This window comes from Brachycentrus maculatus, unplaced genomic scaffold, assembly GCF_059751285.1.
Source record: "Brachycentrus maculatus isolate JH-2025_06_01 unplaced genomic scaffold, ASM5975128v1 h1tg000067l, whole genome shotgun sequence".
NCBI classification, from domain to species: Eukaryota; Metazoa; Arthropoda; class Insecta; order Trichoptera; family Brachycentridae; genus Brachycentrus; species Brachycentrus maculatus.
The window spans coordinates 502940-524403 of NW_028280821.1; the positions used below are offsets into that span (position 1 = coordinate 502940).

Genomic DNA, 21464 nt, shown 5'->3' on the forward strand with positions numbered 1-21464 from the left:
TACCAAAAAATATTGTTAATTATAAACAATTCGTATAATAATTTATAATTTGTTACAATAAAATGATAAAATTTCTTAGATGCATAAAGAATAAAAATAAACTCTTCTCGTTTCTCTAACAACACAAAATCAAGCCTGATTGATTAATTTGTTAATTTTTTTTTTCAATTACTTATCTTAATTCCGAACTTTGAAATAAATTATTTTAAATACAATAAAAATATACATTTTATATTTGATTTTCTTGTAAATATTGGAACTCTATCAGTACATGGTACATCTAAGGTATTTATATATTTGTACGTAGTCGTACAGGAGAAAGTGACCAAGTACCAAAACGTAAAATGTTCAGGAGGGCCATTTAAGTCACTTTTGCTTGGCAAGAAAATAAACATCAATGCAGTTAGTCATTTTTAACAAATCTATATATTTTACTTTTAAGTTTAAAATCCTTTGGAATTTTTTCAGGGCAATATTAAGCTAGTAAGATATCAAATACTCAATGATCACGTTTTTGTTAAAAAATGCACTTGATCGCTTTCTCCTGTATGACTACAATATGTATATATAGCGAGAATTTTTTCAAATCATGACACTCAGGGTGCTAAAAACATTTGATACAGTAAAAACTACGAATATATCACAAATTCGGACACAGGATTTATTTGAAAAAATATTACTGATCAAGATATTCATTTATAAACTATTGTTTCATTTTACCAAACATTATTTTGAAAATAAAATTCGGTCGAGGAAAATGGTTTGGTGCCAGAATCTCATGTTCGCATGTTTAGCAATTTCCTGAATCCTTATTTTTCAGAAGCAATTTGTCAGCAGCCACTCAGCACACCCTCCTTGCCAATCACGTGACAAAGCGTCGGTCTCGAGTTCGGCGTAGTTATATATGTGTAAGCAAACCTGTGTACCTAAAGTCCAGTCATCCTGATTGATAAGCCATCAAGGGTGGGTTACCTCCTGAAAAGATTCCCCGGAAACGGAAGGGTCAGGATACACAGGAAACGATGAAATCAATCACGCTTTCAACCAGTCGCGATTGTTAAAATGTCAACCAATATCTCGCAAGCACCTGAATGCCATTAACAGAACAGGTGTGGTTATGTCTAATAAATAGTACATCTCCGTCGGCAGAATTTTTTTTTGGATTTTGTTTAGTTCTCTAAATTAAATAATTTTTTTGACTTTTATTTTTCAAGATAAAATTAATTTCAAAGAAGAGAATTTGAGATACCAATTTGATTCATATTTTTTCGGTACAAGGTTTAATGGTTGAATGTTGAAAATTTAATTAAACTTGGGATTTTAAATAAACAACAGTTAAAGACAGACATTGCTCGATAAAAGATAATTAAACTTTCTCCATTAATTGGGAAAATATAAAAAAAAACATTTTTTTGCTATTTTTGTATCTATGGGTACGTATTACATAAAAATGAAAGAAAACTCATAAAAACAAAACAATTATGAGTCTTTTTTCAAATAGGCAAAACGAGATATGTAAATTATTATTTTATATAAAAAACAAAGGATATTTATTTACCAGGAGCGACCCGTGACAATTTGAAGAAGTCTGGGCATTTACTGGGCTGACTACCGTCATAGGCTGGTTTAAGTGATCACTTTACACATTGTAACATTCACCAATTCTACCCATTATTGACAACCACACTACTCAAATTCTCGGAAGTTCTATATATTTTAAACAACCAATTATGAAACATTATTCTTGAATCAGACTTCCATATTCTTCTTTACCTTTGATGAGATGTCAAAAAAAAATACCAAGTAAAAGCTTTAAATATTAATAATTTTGAGAATATAAATTAGTTTTACTATGCTATCTTTACTCATTCGATTCACCTGCCCAAACTACATCAATATACCTTAATTCAATCGACAATGCTTTTCTCAGCGTTGCATTATTTCCCTGTATCACCATTAGAACATTTATCATACATTGTTTTACTGCACATTCCTCTAAATTATCGAATTTTTCTGTAATCAGTCTACTTTCATCATTCTTTTTGATAGCTCTATGCTTCACTTACATACGTTAGGATTGGAACCAGGACTCCGTTATACTACCAGTATAGCTATCGCTGAAAGGTTTTAATTAGCTTAAAATGTTTGATTTTTAATAATGTAATAGTATTGAATTGAACCTGCCCTTAAATTTCATATTACGGAGCATAAATCTCCAAACAATATAAATCAAACCATTTCGATTTCGTTCCGTTCGCCTTTTCAAATATATTTTCGTTTGGATATCCTTCTCTGAGCAAGACATTTCTCATTCCCTACGTTTAAGAATATATCTGCCAATAATAAGCCCGAATGCCTCAGATAATACCATTGGCACATCCGAACGTGACCCATAACTCATTCTCGTCCAACAAATTCAAGGTGAACAGCTATAATCCATATTGCTAATAACGGTCTTATGTCGCTTATTTAATGCATATAAATAAATAAAAATATTAAAATTGATTTGTTCCAGATCTTAAATCTCCTTGAAAAATGTGTGAATTGTTAACCACAATGGCAGCTCCATCTGTTAAATATAACAATAACACACACAATACTCCAAACATTGCTCATACGGTACCGTTCTTTTTGACAGTTAATGAAAAATAATTTCAATTTAATTTAATTTAAATTTCTAACTCACCCAAAAATTCGTCACCAATTTCTTCATTCTTACCCCAATCTTACTTTCTTACAAGTATTTGCTGAAAAGTTGGTTTAACAGGTCCGTTAGTCACGTCTAGTTTACTTTTAATGAACCTTTTTCCATCAAATAATTCGTATTGAAGTAATAAAAATAAATATTATTTTATTAATTGATATTAGAGGACAAAAAAACTAAAACAATATTTAATTGAAAATAAGGACTTCAACAATTGATTCGGCAGTCACTTAATGGTAAAATCAATCCATTTTTTATATAAGTTTCAGTTGGTAAATACCACTTTTTCTAAAGAGTGCTATTTACCAAGTAAAATATAATTATTGAAAATGAAAAAATATTTTTTTTAAACATGTACTTGTCCAATACTTCAGACACCCATAAATATGACCAACCAATGGCGGTTAAAATGTCGGGTGAACAAATTTCGACTGCATTTATAGCGTTAAATAAGTATTAAAGACTGCCCTTCATATGAAACGTGTGTTAAACAAAGGTTGTTGACATGAATGTTGAATCTCAGCACTAAGAGAAAAATTATACTTACAAATTTTCCGTGGTACCGCCACTATTTTAAGTATCTTGTGGATACATTTGTCCATTTCCTTTCTATTATTTTTTTTCACGAAGAAACAAAAGGAAAAGAAACACATGACCCATTTCTACAGCGTACAGAGAGGTATGCGGGAACTTAAATGCCGCAGTTTTCAGGAAAATGTGAGATTTTTCCCAATGAGCCTCGGTGTTGGGCAAGTTGGGATCGCTGCGTTAGCGGCGCTCAGCGCTCGGCGCTCGGAGCTCGCCCGAGCGTAAGATTTCGAAAAACTTTGTACCGACTTGCGAGAGGGAAGTTTTGCGGGAAAATAAAGTTTTAAATATTACTTTGGTTCGGATTAAGGTTTCGATATATTAGCAACATTTTCAAAGGCACCCGATTTAGTGGAGCGTATCGCGGATAGCCGGGAATCCGTTCAGCGGAATAACATCCTCTTAGAAGAAATATTAATGAGAAGTTTGTGTGTTTCAAAACACGCATGCAAGAAGATTAATCGAAGCATTTGAGATCATTAAAGGGATTTCCAATACGGAGAGGGAATTTCGGTTTACTTTATATAAATTTCCGTTAAGTAATACGCACAATTCTTGGGTTAAAGTGTTCAAATGACATTTCGCGTAAATTGTACGAGCATTTAGATACTTTGAAAATACAGGTTCAAAAGTAGATGTAATTTTATTAGAAAAATGTAATGGCATAAAAATATATATTTTTCAAATAGCATATTAAAAAAAAACGATAAAATTTCAAATGTTATTTCAAAATACAGGATTTAAATAAGGACAATAGTCATAAAAGATTAAGTTCCACTGGCAAAGACAACCAATGACCAAAAAACATGATTTGAATAAAAAAAATCTGATTAAAAATTTAAATTCTTATATAAATTCCGAAGCCAATACACGATTTTCAACAGATTCTATAAAGTTTTTGATCAAATCGGGTTGTAAAAAAACCAAAAGTATTCATAAACTTTTTTAAATGAAATTATGTTCATAATATACGAAAATTAATTAATTTACTGTTTATTGTATACAAACATTCATTAAAAGTTTCTTCAACACACGTTTAACATACCTTTTGTCCCAAATCATCTGCTAAAACAAACGTTTCATTTTTGTCTACCGATAGCACCTTTTCACTTGTACCTTAAAATTCTCTCCCTTTATCCCTGTTTACCGTCCCTTCCCGAATCCACCCCCTCCTCTTGCTTTCTCTCTTTAGTCTGCTCATTACTCAACGGGAACCACTCATTTGTTTTCCTCATTTCCGTGTCGTTTGGCTGATGCTACGCCGGTCGAAGTACTGTAGAATCATAGCACCGTACCGTAGGTATCCGTAGGTCGCACCCACGCGATATAATGAGTCGCAGGAATGTTATTCACGTGACGCAAACGACCCTCCCAATGCAGCAAAAGGATTATTCATTTTAACAAAATGTGTATTTAGTCCGCAGTTGCACGCTGTTTTTATGCGCCCAGATTAATAGCCTGCAAGGGAAAACCTCTAGCGCTTTGTATTTATAATAAGGTTTTTAGTGAAGGCTTACTCTATTCAAGTAGAAATGACACGAAAGTTTCATTAAAACACATTCTAAGCTTTTTGGTTTAAGTTTTTGTAAATTTAATATAATTATTTTTCTTTTCTTCCTTACCCCTATTTACATCCAATAGTGCATAGAGAACTTTATCGTATTGACGCAGTGCTATCTTGATCGTTACTTACATGAAGGTAAAGTGATCACTCCTGCGCTTCAGGGACCAGTCCAAGGTTATATTAAATGAATAGTAAATAAGAGTGTAAAATCACTCCCCCCCCTCTAAAAAATCGAACCCGGGACCTCAAGCACGGTAGCCTAACACTCTAACCATGACCCACGGAGGCTGAATCTAATATATAACATCAAAAAATTATTTATCAAAATCCATATAATTTGGATAACTAAGTATCGTAAAATGTCTTAATCTCATATTTTATCGCATTAAACAGCTACTTCGACTTCCGAAAACATTATGAAAATTTACCAGTGTGACAGTAAAAAAGATACAACTATCATAAATATTCTATATAAAAATACAGCATAATTTTCTTGATTAAAAATAATAAATTACCAATGTTGCAACATAATTTAAATAAAAATAGTTTCAATAAGCATCCTATATGTGTGAAGTATTTTTTTTATTATAAATAACTTGCGCGACAATTTTAACAAAGATGTCTCATATAAATTTCATGTTTGAAAAAATATGTTCATAAAACTGTTTTTGTCATTCATTCTTTTTTGACAGTTTAGTTAGTACAACTTTTGAATTTTGAACTGTCAAGAGTTGTCAATTTGGCAAAGAATAGTGAAAGAAATACGATTTACAAACCAGACAATGACAAGTTGTGAGCCAAGAACATAATAATTTATTTAGAGATATCAAAAACTTATTTTATTTTCAATGGAATATTTGCAAAACTTTGTAAAATAAAATGATGGTAAAAATAAAAGTATAAATAATCGGCAGCTTTTCACTAAACTTAAAATGATAAGCTGCCAACAACTAATGTAATATTCTACAATTTTAGCTAGACCTCAGCTACTTAAAAACTTTTACCTGTAATAACTTATTTACAATAAGCTTTAAAGGTTCCACTTTACCGGGTGTTACGTTTAAAATTTTCAGTATTGTATATAATTCAGAATTGAACTAGAAACTTACCGGAAGACCTAATTTCCTATGAGGGGGAGTATTAATTGTAAATTTATTCGAGTTTAACGCACTAGATATCCCCAACCGAGTTCCGCCCTTGATGTTTTATGGAAATTCATTATGCAGAAGCGCGTGTTAAGGAAATTAACAACTAAATAAAGATGCGATAAATTTTCCCGACAAATTGGGCAGACAAGATAACACTTACTTTTGTTTCATTATCAACTTATACCATTTTTAACGACTGTAGTATTTATTATAATTAAACTCGAAGCACTCAAATTTTATTTATTTTATTGCAACACTCTTTTCAGGATTCATTGTTCACTTTGTATAACACCACTTTTATATAAAAAAAAATTAAGAATACCACAAAGTACAGAATGATTTTAATATACAAAACATATTATTTTATTGTCATTGATGATGAAATTAAAAAAGCTCACTCAATTATTTCAATCTTTATATTTTACTTACCAAAATTATGCACCATCACGTCCGTATTAAAAATACATAAATTATTTAAAAATAATATAATTTGTATTATCTGTAAATAATAAAACATTTTGTATGGAAGATTTTCCACAAATTTATTGGCGTTTACTTTGCAGAACTTTCAAATCTATATAGTAAGTATATGAAAATTAAAACTTTTTAAATATACTGTATTTTTTCTCGTGACAGCTGTTTTACCTTGCAGAAATAAAGTGCTGATTGTTATGCTATGCTTTATTGTCTGTTTTATTAGTTGCTGAATATTTTGCATTTAAATATTTCGCTTTTCTATCTTTCTTTATTGCCAGTTTACTAAATTACTAATTTAAACTTAAATAAGTCCATTTTTTCAACGCAGCTTAACAAGCCATCAAAAGGCAAAACAGTAAGACTTATTACCTTTCATCAATATAATAATCGATCAAAATATCTAAAGTATATAAATAAAAATGTAAATGTTTGCTTTTTTTTTATTTACTGGCAAAGCACCCAATTTTGGGTGATAAATGTTTGTTTATTCAGTATCGTAAATATCTTTAATTTAATATTTAAGAAATTTGTTCCTTTTCATGTTATCTTTTCCATTTGACCAGACTGAGCGACAGCAACGCGTGGTCACCATTGAAATCGCTCTCTATATTTTTTGGTTTCATCGGCTCTAAAATATGAGCCATTATAAATCGTGACAAAGAACCTCATAATTTATACCGTGTCGCGTTAATCCCGATTTGATATACTGCACACACGTGACGTCACGGAAGGGTAGATATTATGAATGCCACATAATAATTTCCGTTCCAATTCCCCGGAACATGATGGGCAGTTTACTGGGGATAGATCAATCACGATTCTATAGATGGAGATTCCGTTTCTGCTGCTCCTAACCGAACTACGGAGCAATGGAAAGAATTCAGATGTCAGTTACTTTTACCAAGAATGCGGAAGTTATTTTTCTTAAAATAACTTGGTCAATTTAATATCTGCTCTAGTGTTTACCAAAAAACGTTTAAAAACTGTAGAGGTTACTGTGTTAGGCTGCTACCATGCTGGCAATCCTGAGTTCGATTTTCCGTGAAGGTTCTTAGAGCTTTTTTACCAAAATATTTATTTAATATAACTCTATACTGGTACCTGAAAGATATATCATTGGCCTACATGTAATTAATGATCAACGTAATATTTCAACTATTCGATACAGTAGCCTTTGCAACATTGGATGTGTTTGAGGTTATGAAGAAGAAGAAATTTATACACATACATATTTATTCTAGATGTCTCAACTTAAGACGAAGCATCTATCGTTTTAAACGAAGTATGATAAAAATCTAAACATCCCAGGTCATTTATCAATACATATGCAACTCCAGAATAAGTTTTAATTAAAATAAAATGGTTTGTTAGACTTCCACCTTTTTTTGTTAAAAAAACAAAAGATGCTTCATTTTAAGTTAGTAAATATTTAATATACAATAAATTTTATAATTCAATCCAATATTGTACACTTACATGATAATACTCGTGTGTTAACGAATTCTTTTACCACTATATCGTTTGTTAACTTGCCCTTACAGATTGTTTTGGTTTTTATACTTTAAGTAACTATTTTTTGGGTTGGATTTACTAATTTCAAATGATTACCCTGCCAATGTGTTTTTAGAATGGACGTCGTACATTGATGTTATTGCGTTTGAACACGAGTTCATTTCACAAAACAAGCCAAAATTAAGTCATAAAAACATAAAACTAATTTTCACGTGTAGGAAAATCTCTGTACTGCAAATTCACCACAAATGCCATATAAAAAGTAAAAGTTTTCAGGTGGTATGAAAGATTGCACAAAATTAAGGCATATACGCCTCAGAGGAAATGAACTACTATAAGAAAAGGAAAACTTCTACTTTAGAATTTCTGGAGAAAGAATTTTTTTAATTTGTTTATTTATCTATTTATATTTAACACACATAAAATTATAAATATCAGTTAACAATAATGTGCCCTCACTGGGTCTTCCCGTGAGAAGAGCACACACATTTAACAAAGACGATTGTTTATGACATGCAATTCAACAAAACATGATAAAATGATGTGATCTGTTCCAGCTCTTTCATACTTAGTTTTATTATTCAATGACTTTGGATAATAGAAACAGGTTGTACAACTTCATATCATAATAATCAAATTCATTTTCACAACAAGAAGAATTTATTACGTTTTGTTTTATATGTACATGTATTTTCGATTTTGTGGCTCTATGCATGTTACATTTCCTCAGAGTGTGTTAATTATGATTTGTGTGCTTTCCTAAGATGTGTTTTCTCGTATTATCTGAGAATAATTCTTTAATTTTTATGTTTGGATTATTTTTGCAATATATTTGCAATATATTTGCAAATATTGGATATCATAAGTTAAAGTTTTTTGAATATTTCCTATATGAGAGTCCGTCTCGGAACTTTAAGTATTATTTTCAGGATTAATTTTTGGGCAACAATAGCACTTCTAAGTCACGCATTACTCCTACCATCCCAACAAATAATCATTTACTATAGAATAGACTGGAATAAAGCACTGTATTTTATTTATTTTATTCTTTGTATTCAGTATGTTACAACGAAAAATACATATTTGTACCCCTAATCAATAGTTGAAACAATTGCATATTCATAATTTAATTATGTCTGCGCAGTTTGAGTTGAATTTAGGATAATTTCATTATAATAATGTGCAGGGATTACTGTATTAATTTTACATTTTCATGCCGCAAAGTGACCGTAACATTCCTCTGATATTCATCCGAACAAAAGGCAAACTTCCAAACAATTTAATACCCATACTGATTCCTGCAAACACTAACAAAGCTTGTAATAAACTATTGAATCAGTGATAGTCCCGATTTATTTCATAGTAAAATGTCACCCCTACATGCAATAACAATTAATTGATTGCGTATTAAATTTTGTATATCCCCGAGGGGCGTGTATCGTAAGCAAAGATTTAAATCATAAATTATACTTTATCAATTATTTCACCACTATTGTTTTTTTTTATTTCAACGGATTCATTTAATTAAAAATAATATTACTAATTTAATAAAATATATAAAACATAAATTAATTATTTTTTTTGCCGGTTTTGTAAGGTCAGATTGGTTGTCATTCAGGATATTTATAACATGTTATGATTAAATACAGCTGAAATAAAAACTTTTTTATATTTCTTTGGCATTCCTGGTATTTTTTATTATCGTATTTCGGGTATTATTTTAATTTATTAATTTGGGATTAACTTTGTGGAACAACATGATGATAAAAATAAAATTATAAAACACTTGAAAACTACTTTTTGAGTTAATTTATGTAAACACTAGTTTCGAGAAGCAAACGTGTTCTCAAAACTAGACGTGTTTACATTGATCAACTCAAAAAGTGATCTAATACAAAGAACTATTTTTCATGGTAATTTATAAAGATAAAACACCGTGGTTGGATACTAAGACGACGATCATTTGACCAATGGTCATTTAGTTAAGCAAACGTTTGACTAGGTGTTTTTTTTAAAATATTTATTTATAATTGCTTCGATTCGACAATTCCTTTAGAAGAAACCAAAGAAACGATCCCAAAGAAACGTTTGAGATTTTTTTCAGTTCATATATACTTATGTAGTTTATATCTGACAGATAAATTTGTGTATTCAAATTAATCCGATTTATTTGCCTTTTATAAATATTTATATTTAATTTGTAATATTTTATTTGAAACGATTAAGGTGGTTTATTTGGTTAATTTAAACAAATATAACAAAAAATATGAAAAAGCGGATAACGGTAGAATCCAGCAAAATTTACTCTCATTATCTTTAAAAGAAAATAAACAAGAGGATACTTAATTATTTTTCAATAACAAACCATTCATTCCGCGACGGTGGGAAATTTATATTTTTGTTTTTATTTCGCGAATTTTCCAAACGAAACGTAAATAATGATTTTGTTTCGTTTAAGCTATGTTAAATGAGAGCTTTGTGGACACTGACTATATGGCAGAAAGTACATAGAAAAAGGATTCCGGCATCTGTTTTTAAGCTGAGCATTTTTTCAAATTTCACCCCCAACGCGTGGGGAAAATTCTTCTGTCCGTTTTTGTTATGTTCAGGGATATCAAAGCCGTGGAGTTTTTCAGCTACGAAATAATGAAAATCTTCTGATCCTTGTACTTAAAAAAATGCTTCACATAAATAACACCAAAGCTAAAACGTCAATTATGTAGTTTTTATTTTTATAATACAATTTTTGTGTCTTTTGAGTATCCCTTGTGTCTTCGGGTGTTCGTTTTTCAGATGAGTTTAAATAAATATCAGTTATTATTTAAGTATTTTAAACATACATCACCCCCAAACTAATTCAATATATTTATAAAATTAATTAACTTTATTTTCACCACTTTTTTTATTAATACAATTCAACCTACCGGTTTCAACAATACATTGTCATCATCGGGGTTTATTTTAAATCAAAAACATTAATAAAATTTAATTGTTTTAATAAAAAAGTAGTGAAAATAAAGGTGAATTATTTTATAAAAATATTATAAAATGTACCACAAAGTATCTGCGGAAAACATTCAAGAAAATAATTCAATTTAACCCTGGATCTGAAGCACAGGATTGATCACCTTTCCTTAATGTATTAATATATTTAACGATCAAGATAACGCTGCTTCCGTACAATACAGTGCCCATATACCATTGAGTGCAGGTAAGGGGTGAAGATCACCATACAAATTGTAATGACTTTGAAAAAAAAAATCATGTCGAAAACGAAACGTGCATGGGTAATTTTACTGAATCTTTTAATGAATCGATTTAAGGCATTGAAAACAAACAAAAAACGAAGAAATTCTTTTTCTTAACCTCGAGGCAACCAATGATGCATAGGACACTGCTAAAATTGTTGCAATATTATGTTGATCGTTAAAAATATGAAAGATAGTTGATTTGTTTTACACATCAGGTACCAGTCCAGGGTACAATACAATTTAAATAAATACTACTATATAGATTATTATATGTACAAAAGAGTGAAAAAAACTTTATATTTACTTTCACCTCCCTAGGAATCGATCTAGGAACCTCCAACATGGTAGGCAAAGCGACGACCACTGCATCATGAATTAGAACTAGTGAATTTGACCAACAAAAGTAAATAGTACCAACAAATTTATTTAAAAAATATTCAAAAATATGAAAGGTTAATAAATATGTCCATGTTTGATTTTAATTATGAGCAATTTGCTAGATCACGGCTGGAATTATAATAAATATATACCGCTCGAAATATGCAGTAAAGATAATTTTAACTTTACTCTTGATCTTGTTCTGACGGTTTTGGAATTTTAAAAATATATGTAATAAAAATAAGAAATTTTTTAATTTTTAAAAAGTTAAATAAAAAAGAACAAATACTAAAAATAAAATTAGCTGTCTGTTTTAAAAACATCTAAAGTGACTTTTTCAAAAGCAGAAGTATCAGAAAATGAACATTTCAGAATTTCATTTTCAGGAATCTGATAGAGATTTACAAAGGTATAGTTTTCAGCAAATGCTCGACCACTGGCCACAAAGGGGTGGAAAACAATATCACCCCCGTAGTAATGTGGTGGGCGCAACTTTCACTTTTATCGTCTAAGCCGACCCTTTTTTGTAGGCATACGGAGCAAATTTAAAACAAACTCTCCTTGGCTTCGAAGCACAGAGGCCTATCTGCCAGATCCTGCATATTGAATACCATTACACTCTGTAAAGTGAGACATTTTTGTAGAAAAAATATGTATCGAATTTTGGCCCGCGGAAGCATCTTCATCGTTTATAAATCGAAATTAGTTTTGAATTTGGGAGCATTTGGCTTCCACTTTAGTATGAATATCTGTAAATAATACAAAACATATGTATTTTGATGTAAATTCTTCTTTACCTTTGAACCCTGATTCGCAGCCGATGGTGCATAGGGCACTACATCATATAAACGCAGTGTTATTTTGATCTTTAACACATGAAAGAAAGGTGATTAGCCCTCCGCTACAGGTACCAGTCCGGGGTAATGCTGAATAAATATTAGAGTGAAAAGTCGAATCTGGGAATTTAACCCGGGATTCCCAAAACGGTAGCTAAACACGCTAACCACGGAGGTGGACGAATGAGGTAAATTACATATATAAAATTCAGAAAATTCACAAGGTATGCTTTTTCGGAAGATTACAATTCAAAGCCACCAAGTCATCAAGAATCGATTTAAAAAACAGGTCTAAAAAGTTTTAAGATGTATGCATTTTAGATGTATCACGCCACAATCAATTCCGATAACTCTAACTTGCTAAATAAATACGTTTTATTATTCTGATGCGTAGAACTTATGTTATTAACGATTTTTGTAATTTTTCATTAAGCTGCAGTGACTTCTACATACATAATTGGCTACAAATAAGGTAAAGATATCGCTCACTCCTTTCAAGAACGTCATAAATAAAAAAACTTGATTTTTCAAGTGAACGTTTTTAAAGTTTAAAAATATAATACATTTTTAAAAAAATAAATATCAAGCCACTTATTGAACTTTTTACTGTGCAACAGATCTTTTTAGGTAAAGCATGAAGGTTTTTTCTCCTTTTGAAAAATAACTAGTTTATTTAAAAAAATAATTAAACATATTTTTTCTTCAAAATGCAAAAACAACACTTTCTGCCCTGTAGCGGGTAAATATTAAGTTAAAAATATGCCTCTTTTGCTGGGATATAGTACATTTTCTGGGCATTCCGAAAACATGCACAACTGAAAATTGACGATTTTTGATTTATGACGTTGTTGAAAGGAGTGAGCGATATGCAAAATAAATTATTATGTTAAAAATAATAATAAAAAAACATGAAAAATTAAGTAAAGTAGATTTTAAAGAGGTGTTTTTATTTATTCTTATATATAGACAATACGAATAGTAATAAATTACTTTTCTGAAAAAAGTACATAAATATGAAATGTATAAATAAATATGAATAAAAATAAATAAAGAATTGTTGACTTACCTTCAGGAACCGCAGTTGGTTTGAAGTTCATATCTGAAAAAAATGGGTGTGTTTAAAAATACAGATATTTTCATTTTTTTTACCCAATGAAATAACAGATATCATTTATGAATATATGTAAAAAATTTCATTAAAAAAACATTAAAATAATTCTAGATGAATACCTCAAAAGCTTATGTGGGATAAAAATTCCATGAAGTGGACACTCCATAAATTGGACACCAAGAACTCTCTATCAAGACGATCATCTTAAATACGCATTTAATGCTCTTTTAATGGTGATAGATGGATCTGCTTATTTTAACTTATTAGTACGTGAATTCTTTAATCACTTTAAATGATCGTTTTCAAAACAACTAAAAAATTCCAAAGCACCAAACGCATACCCAGAACATTACTTTAATTCCACTAAAATTTTTTTTTGTGTATTTCTCTCTTTTTATGTTATAATGTTTTAGTTTTAAAACTTGTAGCGACAATATTATCAGAAATTTCTTAGTTCACAAAATTTCTTATCTGTTTGAAAAAAGTGAAACGTTTCTTACACAAACGATATATTCAATTTAATTTAAGAAAAATACGATTAATTTATCCAAAGATAAAATAATGAAATTCAAACCAAACAATGACAGGTCTTAATCCTTTTACGATCCCGGGATTCTATATTTTCATTTCAATAAATTGACAATCGTTTTTGATATAACATCCTCAAATATATATCAAGGTTCATTGATTAATAATTTAAAAAAAAAATAATATGCATGTTTTTATGGTAAAAGTTAAGTAGAAGTAAAGTATTTTTAAGTATTTAAAATTAACTATAATTTAGTTACTTTTCAACACAGTCCCAATTACAAATTATTCAAGCTATGTGTCCGTAACATATGCCCAGTTAAAGCGTCACAAATGTTTGTCAAATGTCACACGAGGGTGTATATTTATAACTGAGCGTTGTCAACCGGCCACAATTTTCCCACCCAGAACTGAGGGTGGGGGTGATATGCAAATGTAAATAAGGGACGATCACGTGACCGATCAACATCACAAATTTCACCCCCACTGCAGGACTTTCCAACTAAGAAGTTGCATATCGAAACTAAAGTACCAAAACACAGGAAACAGCATTAGCTTGTGGCTTTTGACCGAATGCGCTTGATCTCTCCAACAGCAACTTGTCTTGACTATTATACTATAATACAAGCAAAAACATCCACAGAACAAACATGTTCTCGATACAGTATGCATCACACTTTACGACCCGTTTTATGAACATTACCTTTTTACAAACGTTTTACTATTTGTTTCATTTTAATAATATAACAAAGAGCTGACTCTTACTAGTAAAGGCAAAGGAATAAACGTACCTACCTACGACCATTATAAATTGACTCTGAAAGATAAAGCTCAAAAGTTCTTGAGTTTAGTGTACCTATGTGTAGTAACTACTAATGAAATATATGATGCAGCTTTAAAATAAATTAACAAAGTAAATCATCTTGAAATATGTAATTGTTAGATTCACAAATTGCGTATGTTAACTGATGATTTATGTATGACATATTTAAAAGTAAAACAAAAAAATTCAACATAGATTTAAAAATACAAATTTATTTTGAAAGTATAACGTTTTTGAAGAATATTTTATATTGTTATAAACGGGTATCAAACCCGAAACACTACTTTAGCAGTCGAGTATCACTGCTCAATATAAATAAATAGATCTTGTCACTTCTTCTAAACGTGTTAAAGACCAACCTTCTTGTTTATTTTATTTAACCCTCAAACGCCGTGAATAGTCATGTATCCGCTCTTTCAATTTCGTAATCGAGAAAATATGTTGGTACTTCTTCTTTCTTTGCTGCGTTTTCTTTCTATTTCCCCTAGTAATATGAACGTGAAATTACGTCCTTTTCTTCCCCCATAAAATACCAAAAGAACTCTACCTTTCCTTTCTTTATGGTGTTTATAACTACTCTCTCTTTTCCCATGTTTTTTCAAGAAACTCTACTACACAATATTTTTAGCATTCTACTTTGGTACCACATTTCGCATGGTTCAATCTTGTTTGTGGGAGTTGAGTAAGAGTCCAGCGTTTTGTATCGTAAATACACTGTTGAATAATATAAATAAACAACCTTTTTTATATCCAAAATTAACGTTTTATATCGCTGTTAATTTTTTCAAAAGGAATAACCCGCAAAGCCTTTATATTAAGAAGTTTGTCTGCAGGTAGGATAGTAAGGATAGAGGTAAATGGGAAAAATATATCACATATACCCGGATTAATTGAAATTAAATCTTTGTTGAATTTATTTTGCAATTGGAGGGAATCGAGCCCGCGACTCCAGTTTCGCAGTCGAGGGTCTACCCAAGTACGCTACGCCACCTGTCATAATTGTGTAATTATGTTTCATACGTGCACTATAACGTTAAATCGTTAACTCTTAAATTGGATGAAAAACACATATTTAATTAACAAATTTGATGAATCCAATCATAGTATTTTTATATCAAATATTTACTTAAAATACTCGTGATGAAATCATAAGGCGTAGTGATCCAAAAATGGTATCATGATTGTACGTAAACATTATTTTATTTTGGAAAAAAATCCTACCTAAATGTGTTTTTGTTACTCTATTTTTCTGTATAAAATAAAGCCACTTTGGCTAAAAGTCTATTTTTTCGGGTATTTTCCCGAATAGGGTAAGCGTTAGATATATTATACATACGTAGATAAAATAAATCCTACGTATTTATACGTACTTTTATCTATAGCACATAAATACGTAGGTATATCTACACTGATGGAAGGATAAAGCTTTGGGAATGGAGTCAGCCGTACTTAATTCGGACAACGCAGCATTATTTCCAATCTGGTCAGTCTTTTAAGTCGCAAACACATGGACATTTAATGTGTTTTTACTAGGAACGACTGTATTTTCAACAAAATAGACAGAATTTAAAAATCCACTTTAATAGAAGAGGAACCATATGACATTTATATAATGAATATCAATTAAATAAAACAAAAATTAAAAAAATACCATAAACAATATTTAAATATTTTTTTATAAAATAATTGTTATTCTTTGTTACACTTATTATTCTCAAAACGATCCCAAAATGTAATACACGGTACCAAATTAATTTGTTTGTAAAGCATAAATAATATTTCAATATACTTTAAATTCTACACATATGTATACATATGCATATTTTGATTATCCTTTATAAACAGTAGTCAGGTTAAAAACCTTTTATTAGTTTACATCCAATTTAATTTTCTTAAATATTTGAATCAGCTGTACCGACTCACACGTTATAAAAATTAAAGACCAAAGCAAACCCGTTTTGCGTTAATATTAGTTAAAGTAAATATTTTTTAAATATATATCCATTGTACCGTTATGTAAAAAAGCTCTTTTGAACGAAGTATCAAATAAAAGCTATTTTAAACTAGGCTTAAAATAGTCTAGCTATTGACTTTAAGTCAATATTTATTAACTTTTAAACTTTTCATATTGTAAATGTTATTAAATTTTTATTGTACCAAAAATATTTTATGAATTGATTTATAATACCATAATTTTGTCTTGTTCATTCAGGTATTAAATAATTTACCTTACAGATGATATATTAATATAAATCAAAGGTGTTTAATAGGTGTTTTGATAATGGAGAAGATGGAAGTCAGAGCATTCCAAGGCTTACGACCTGGCACATAGCTATCTAAGTAATCAGTTTATATATACTCTTGTCTAACGTTCACTTTTCTATCCATTACTGAACAATTTGCATAAGTTTTAGAATTATATTATGAATTGAATTTATGCACATAGACTTATAATTACGTTTTAACGTGTTCTTAACTTTGAAGATAAAAAACAATGGAAAACGTAATTTATGGTATTAGTATCAGCTCTAAAAACTGAATGCGTGAGTTTACTCAAAAGAAAAAGTTAAAAACCATCGTTCATTATATAGGCAGCGCTCAAAATGTTTCCATTATCAGATAATATTTACATATGAAATCAGTTGGGCAATAATCGGGTGGAGGGAGGCTACAACACCCTTGTTCACCCTACTCTACTCGTAAGCGTTAAAAATAATATATGATGTAGTCAATACTATGTTCATATTAACAATACAAAAGTGACGTCAATGAGGTTGCTTAAATAATATTACAGGGAGAGTAAAAAATTATAGTAAAGGATTATTATTATTAGTTCGTTTTCCTCTTTTTTTATTACATTTGGTAAATACCACATTTTCTCATAATCAATTATGATAGGTATTTTAATGCATTCAACATCATACATAATTATTCGCATCATTATAAGGGTGCACAAATACTTATTAACAAATCTGGGTTCTCCATATGTAAAAATGATCCGCGGTTTGGATCTTGCATACATCCAAAAGGACTCAATGCTAAATAAAAGCTTTCTCAATCTAACAAAGATGGCATTTGGGAATTTATTTGAACAGCGTCATGAGACTTATGATATATGTAGAAGTTCCAAAAAATTCAGTACAGTGGTTATCAATCACGGGGTACAGACTTTCATATTCTTCTTCATCTACCTTGAATTAACTAACTACTTAATCGTTCTTCTTCGATCTTCCTCTACTTCCATTATCAACTACTTTTTTTACTATCCTTTCCTCACTCATTCGATTCACATGCCCAAACCATCTGAACGCACCTTTCTTAATTTTATGGATAATGCTTATCTCAACCTTGCATTTTTACCTTATTTACAACATTTTGAGTGTGTTCAAATACTTGTTCATAAAATCTGTTTTTCATCTCACCAATAGATGTCTCTAGTGAAGTTCTAGTGATTCAAGAACAATGTTTCAAAATTTGTTCATATATATAGAACTTCTAAGAATTTGAGTAGCGAGGTTGTCAATAATGGGTAGAATTGGTGAATGTTACACGTGTGTAAAGTGATCACTTAAACCAGCCTATGATGGTCGTCAGCCCCGTAAATGCCCAGACTTCCATATTCTTCTTGACCTTTGATGAGATGTCAAAAAAAAAACCTTATTTCACCATTCCAACATCTATCATACATCATTTTGACGTACAATCGTCTGAGGGATCGCATTAATTCATTTACACTGAAATGAGAAAAAGTTCACACCATTACATTGCTGAATAAAATCATATTACATGTTTTCTGATGAATTTATCGTTACATAGTTCCGCTCTCGTTTTCATTTTGCAGTGGCCGGCCCGCGACAACGCCACTGAGCCATTCATTACAAAGTAAAGTTTATATCGGTTACATGCAAAGTATTGATTTCTCCAAGCAGCCGTCGGTTTGATAATAATATTTGAACAATGTACGCCTACCTCGAGGCTGTTATGTAAAATCTGACGTAGCAATAAAGGGTGCCGTTTTTATGTGTACGCCGTTTTACAGCTTTTAAGAAGGTACATTAGGATCCCTAAACATTTCCATATAATCAATCTTAAATTTACATGTAGCTGTCAGATTCACGCCATTCACGCCTCGGGGCGTAAGCTGGTGACGATACGCCGACGAGGGGCTAGAAGGATATTACAATATATATTATATTATTTCAATTTCGCGCAGATATTTTCACAGTTAAGAGTCATTATAAGAAATCTCGTAAGATGAATATTCTTATTTTTTTCTTCAAACCATTATCTGCACTTAATGATGCATAAGACACTGCATCATATGAAAGTTATCTTTGTTGAATTAAGGATGCGTTTATTTAGTAGAGGCTCTTTTGTTTGGATGTGTGCAAGATCTAAACCCCGAATTATTTTTACACACTGGCTTTCTTACTAAAGTTTTTTCAATGCAACATATATTGCTATTATGAATTCATTTGTTCATATATACATATATTGCTATTGTGAATTCAATTATCTTCTTCAAGCCCTTATTCACAATAAATGGTACATAGGGAACTGCATCATATGCTAGCAGTGATATCTTGATCATTACCATATGAAGGAAAGGTGATCGGCCCTGCACTTTAGGTACCAGTCCAGGGTAATATTGGATAAATATTAGAGTGAAAAATCACTTACATTTATTTGAACCCCCCATGGGAATCCAATTTGGAACCTTCAGTACGGTGGAGTGCTGAAGTATTTGGAAACACTTTTTTTTATTACCTAACGTCCAAGTGACTCTAAAATCTAGCTACGGCTTATGCAACACCGCTTATCATGACCCTACTCAACGCTTCAACTTTTAAAGTTTCATAGTCTATGCCTGCTCGTGAGTGGATTTTATGTTTAAAACTTTATGTTTAAAGTTACTATAATTCATGAGCGAAAATTCTAGGCAAAAACACTCGCGATCTGGAAACACTCAAAATGTTGTAACTTGTATACATGCTATGACTGTTGGTCATTTTTCGCTTTTACACGCCTGCGAAAAAGTTAACTAAACAGTGTAAGAAACTTTACTCCTATTCGATAAAAATTAATTTATGAATTAATTTTCTTTTCTCAAGTATCTTCCTTACAATTGGTTAAAATTTGATTTTTAAATTCCAAAGTTGTTTAAAATAAAGGTCCAGAAGTTAAGTGAAAGTAATCTAAATTACATAGTTAACGGAGTATCTTTTCACAGTTATAACAGCCAAGTGGTAAAAAGATTGTACTATTTTTGTGTTTTAGTTGCTAGGGGATATGAAAAGTAGTTTTCGTTATTGTTTTTTGGAGGTTTATTTTTGAATTGTTTGAAACGATTAAACTTTTTATTCCTACAACTTTTTTGGGTCTCTAAAGTACCCATTTACCCTTTACATTACAGTATACTCGTGGTTGAGGTTGAAAACTACATCTTTTAAAATAATTTTGAACACTATTCAAAAGATATCTTCCTTTGCGAATTCAAACTATGATTTGGTCAGATTTTGATAAAAAAAATTGAATCTACAGAAAAATATATTTTTTATTTAATAAAGTGTGTATTTTTTTCATCCACCTCCGTAGTGTAACGGTCAGCATGCTTGGCAATCACACTGGAGGTCACGGCTTTGATTCCTAAGAGGTTCAAAATAAATATTAGGGATTTTTTAGTCTAATATTTATTTAATATGGCTCTGGACTGGTACCTGAAGCGGAAGGCTATCACCTTTCCTTCGTGTATTTGACGATCAAGATAACACTGCTTCTATACGATACAGTGCCCTATTCACCATTAGCTACGGATGAGGGTTAGAAGAAAAAGTTTAAAAAATTTGTGTTAATATACTTCGATATATTTTAATAGTGTCAGAAAGTCTTCCTTTCTGAAGTTTTTGCATCGTTTGTCTGAACTTAACTCATGCCTATAATGTCAATTTTCCATTAAAAAGATAAAAAAAAAACTAGCAATGATATGTTCAATTGTTGGAAATCATTGAATGGCGCTTAGAGTGTCAGAAATGACGACTCTAAGAAGCATATCAGGCAAGAGTCTTCGAGATAAGAAACGCCAGGATCAGGGAAATATGCGAGATCGAAGATGTCGTTAGGTGGGGAAGGCAACGAAGGAGACAATGGTGTGCACATGTGAGGAGAATGGAACCATGCAGTCTCCCCCACATCGCATTGTACGGCCAACCCTATGGTAGATGTGTCGAAAACTGGGAATCGACATCGCAGGAGGCTAATCCCTCTTAAAAACAGGCCACACCAAGATGAAGAAGAAGAAAAATAAAATATTTCGATGGAGATTTATCAAGAAATATCAACATAACTGATGAATACATATTTCCCTTTTTGCGTTAAATTTATTTTCCAGGAAGAAATACATACTTAATTTTCATTTGTAAACACGCATAAATTAATTTCAGTTCAACGTTATGAAAATATATATTACTACCTACATAAAGGTACCTTTTGAAGTGTGTAAATTTAACCTTAAGTGTTCGTTTCCTTTGATGTAAATTAATCGAAT

The 21464-nt window shown here is 30.7% G+C and overlaps 1 protein-coding gene across 1 annotated transcript in view; it reads right to left on the reverse strand.

Annotated features, from left to right (window-relative positions):
• Positions 1-21464, reverse strand: part of LOC148311326 (agrin-like) — a 128524-nt gene that overhangs the window by 88588 nt on the left and 18472 nt on the right. The window contains exon 3 of the mRNA XM_088256793.1: positions 13525-13557. Coding sequence (XP_088112919.1) covers positions 13525-13557 — 33 coding nt within the window. The remainder of the gene's footprint in view (positions 1-13524; positions 13558-21464) is intronic.